We start from the raw sequence: 4,157 nt of genomic DNA on the forward strand, positions 1-4,157 counted from the left end.
TCATTTAAAGATCAAAATATTTGCAGTTTTGTTCGGTTTGGATGACATAATTTTTTTTTTTTATCTAATTCAAATTAACGTAATTTAAATTAGATTGATTTTCAGTTCATCCAAATTATAATTTATAAAAATATTATTTTAATAATAATATTATAAAACAACATTAATGTAACAAGTTTGAAATAAAATAATGTAATTAATATTATGGAATAACATAAATATTAATTATATTTGAATGATATGAAATAGTAATAAATATATATTATATTAAACAAATAGGAATTATCAAAAACTAATTGAAACTAACTAACAAATAATATTTTAATATAACATTCCATACTAATAAAATAAAATAAAAAGTATTAAAATTTATAAACGTGGTTTGGTTCAATTTGTAGAAATGAATATGAAATTCGATCCGATTTGAATGATTTTCACAAAAGAAAATCCAAACACATTTAATAATATTCAGTTTTGTGCGGTTTTTAATTTTTTTTATTGGTTCATATATGAACACTCCTAATCATAACTATCCTCTATAATTTTTCATATTCATCAAACACTGAATGAGTTTATCATTTTCAATGTCAATAAAAATATATTTTTATATAAATTTTTTTTTGAACAAGTATAAAATAAATATATTCAAGAACCATTCTAAGCACAAGAAGTGTTTAAAGCAAAAACAAAATAAATTTTACAATGTTTCTACTGTATGTCAAAACAGATCAGAAATATAAACTAAATTACTCAAACAAGAAGTAAAACAATTAACCATAAGCGATGTCAATGTACTCTAAGGGTTGAGAGCACCATTGGTTATACCTCTAACAAAATTCTTTTACATGCAATTTGATCCACCTCTATGCTAAAAATTTGGCATGCTCAATAATAAGATTTGCATTCAAAAGATGCGAACGAAAAATCGCCTCATTTCTTGATTTTCAAATTGCTCATATCACTGCAAACCAAACTAAATTAATTACTTGACGTGTTACACGACCGCATAAAAAAAAAAACTATCAAATTGGTTAGCGTAATTGATTGCATCCTTATGAAATACACCAAATATTTAGCCGTCATTAAGCAATTATTTATCATCCATCTCCTATGTTTTTCATATCCACTTTTTTATAATACTCGTTTAATAAATATTTAACCATTTAATCTCTCTTTATTAAATGTATAAAAGAAATTTTTTGGCTTTAACAAACTGCACAAAAAACAACTAATTATATAAAAATAATGTAAGTCAACGAATTTCCTTATTTTATGTGTGAGTTTTAGTTTTGAATGTCTACCACATTGGTCAAACTACCCCAACCCCCACTATGTTTAACATAAGAATGTAATATCTTAAAATTAGTATCAATTTTTTGAACCGAAGTATCATCCACTCATTCTAAATTTTTGTTAATAAAAAAGTGTTAGTTTATATTTTTATTATAATATTAATTAATTTATTTTAGTTTTATCCCCAAATTAATATTTGGGTGAAATAAGTTTTTAGTCTTATAAATATATTATATTTCGTTTTTAATTTTTCTAATTTTTTTTAAAACAATGGTCTCTCAAATGTTTCCTATAAACAATTTTAATCTTTGATTTTAAGGTCAGTTCATGAGTATCATTGTAATATTTGAATGTTTTTTCAATACATATTTAGAACATTATAAGAATCTCTCCTACAAAAATTTAATTTTTTTTAACAAAAAATGAATTAAATATAAATTAAATATGAATTTTAAACACTAAAAGATTTGAAAAATCATATTTAATTTATCTCTTGTTAAAAAATTATAAATTATTGTAGAAATAATTTTTATAATATTCTAAACATGCATGCAAAAATTATTCAAAAATTCAGACTATACATATAAATTAATTTATAAATAAGGCCTAAAATTGTTGACATAAAATATTTGAAATACTATTATTTAAAGAATATTTTTAGATAAATTAAACAAAATTTAGTATATTTATAAGGAACAAAAACTATTTTAACCTTTAATATTTTTGTGCACCCTCTAAAATTTTTAATACACTACTTTGCGTCTTTTAACAATAGTTAACACAGAATGGTTCATGTGAAATAATGAATCAAATAAATGTGTGAAAGAATATGTGAAACTCAATCTAGGACAGAGGAAATAATACATGAATTACACAATTTTCTAATGAACAATTTCTCAATCCTGCTAAATTATCTTTGTAATAACTAAATCATCTTTGAGAGCATTAAGTTATTATCTTGGGATGACTTTAGAACACATGTGAAAAATTTTGTTTTGAATTTCATCAGCTGTATGCTCAAGCAAATGGGTGTTTGAGTTTGACGGGTTCTTTAATAGTAATTTGTTTGTTTTTTCCACCATTTTAGTTGGTAACTTTTTATGGTTTAGACTATTTTGTATTTATCTTTTACTCTCTTGGCGTGCGTAGTCTATGTTGAATGCATCATGTTTGACTTTTAACAAAAATAAAAAATAAAAAATAATAATAACTAAATGAACAAAATACGAGATGTCTTTATTATAAAAGAAACCATCAATTTAAACCAAATAATGCCACTTGTAGAATGCATTTATGATTTATCCAATACAGTAAATGGTGCATGAGTGATAATATGCTTTTTCTATTGAACAACTGATCCATAGAATAACAAAAATTGAGAGAAGCAAGAGTTGACTGCAAACTGCTTTCCTTGTAAACCAATTATTACTCTTCTCTTCTCAGACTCTAGCAAGGAACTTAATGGCAACTGTTGTTGCAGAAGCTTTCCTATCAGCTTTTGTAGAGGTGTTGCTGGAAAAAATAATTTCTACTGAGTTTGTGAATTTCTTTAGGAGCAAGAAGCTTGATGTTTTGCTCTTGGAAAATCTAAAATTAACATTGTTGAGTCTTCAAGCTGTACTAAATGATGCCGAGGAGAAACAAATCACCAATCCAGCTGTCAAGCAATGGCTGGATAACCTGAGGGATGTTGTCTTTGAAGCTGATGATTTGTTAGATAAAATCAATACTGAGGCATTAAGAAGCAAAGTAAATAAGGTGCGGAACATCCTTTCTTCTAGTTTCAAACAGTCTTATGGATTGATCAATTTTGATATTCAAAGATTATTTGAAAGATTGGAACGCTTTGCACGGAAAGGACACTTACTAGGATTGAAAGAAGGTGCTTCGTGTCGTGTTTGGAATGGAACTCCTACAAGTTCTGTGGTAGATGAATCTGCTATCTATGGCAGAGATTGTGACAGAAAAAAACTTAAAGAATTTTTGATGCATGCTAGGGATGATGGCAACAAAATAGGAGTGATTTCCATTGTGGGGATGGGAGGTGTGGGTAAAACGACTCTTGCTAAACTTCTTTACAATGATCCAGAAGTAAATGAGAAATTTGATTTGAAAGGGTGGGCATATATCTCGAAAGATTTTGATATTGTTCGGGTCACTAAAACCCTTTTGGAATCTGCTACTTTAGAATCAATTGATACTACCATACATACTGAATTTGTCACCTCAAGAAGAACCGATACCAGTGACCTGAATAATCTACAAGTGCAATTGCAGCAAAATTTAAATCATAAAACTTTTTTGCTAGTACTGGATGACATGTGGGATGGAAGCTATGTGGATTGGAACAATCTCAAGGACATATTTAATGTTGGGGAAATGGGAAGTAAGATCATCATCACAACACGAGATGAAAGAGTTGCACTAGCCACACAAACTTTTCTTCCTATCCACTATTTGACACCCTTGCAAAGTGATGAATGTTGGTCTTTACTTTCCAAACATGCATTTGGAGCAAGTAACTACAGGCTACAGTCCAATCTAGAAGTAATTGGGAAAGAAATTGCTAAAAAATGTGATGGTTTACCATTAGCCGCTGTAGCACTTGGGGGTCTTCTGCGCACAAAGTTGACAAGGAATGATTGGAATGATGTACTTAAGAGTAATATTTGGAATTTGCCAAATGTTGAGGTGCAACCAGTTCTTCTATCTAGCTATCATTATCTTCCTGCTCCTTTAAAAAGATGTTTGGCTTATTGCTCAATTTTTCCAAAGAATTCCATCTTAAAAAAAAATATGGTAGTTCAATTGTGGATTGCCGAAGGCTTAGTACATAAGTCCAAAAGACAGAAAAGTTGGGAAAG

General features: G+C 28.0%; 1 protein-coding gene across 1 annotated transcript; it reads left to right on the forward strand.

The window, feature by feature from the left end:
- Positions 1-2,576: 2,576 nt before the first annotated feature.
- LOC140920347 (putative disease resistance RPP13-like protein 1) lies at positions 2,577-4,155 on the forward strand (the record flags this gene model as incomplete). The annotated part of the gene is made up of 1 exon (XM_073368607.1): positions 2,577-4,155. A coding segment is annotated over exon 1 (1,401 nt), but the record flags the coding sequence as incomplete, so codon positions are not given.
- Between the last annotated feature and the right edge of the window lie 2 nt (positions 4,156-4,157).

Source organism: Cicer arietinum, chromosome 5 (assembly GCF_000331145.2).
Source record: "Cicer arietinum cultivar CDC Frontier isolate Library 1 chromosome 5, Cicar.CDCFrontier_v2.0, whole genome shotgun sequence".
NCBI lineage: Eukaryota > Viridiplantae > Streptophyta > Magnoliopsida > Fabales > Fabaceae > Cicer > Cicer arietinum.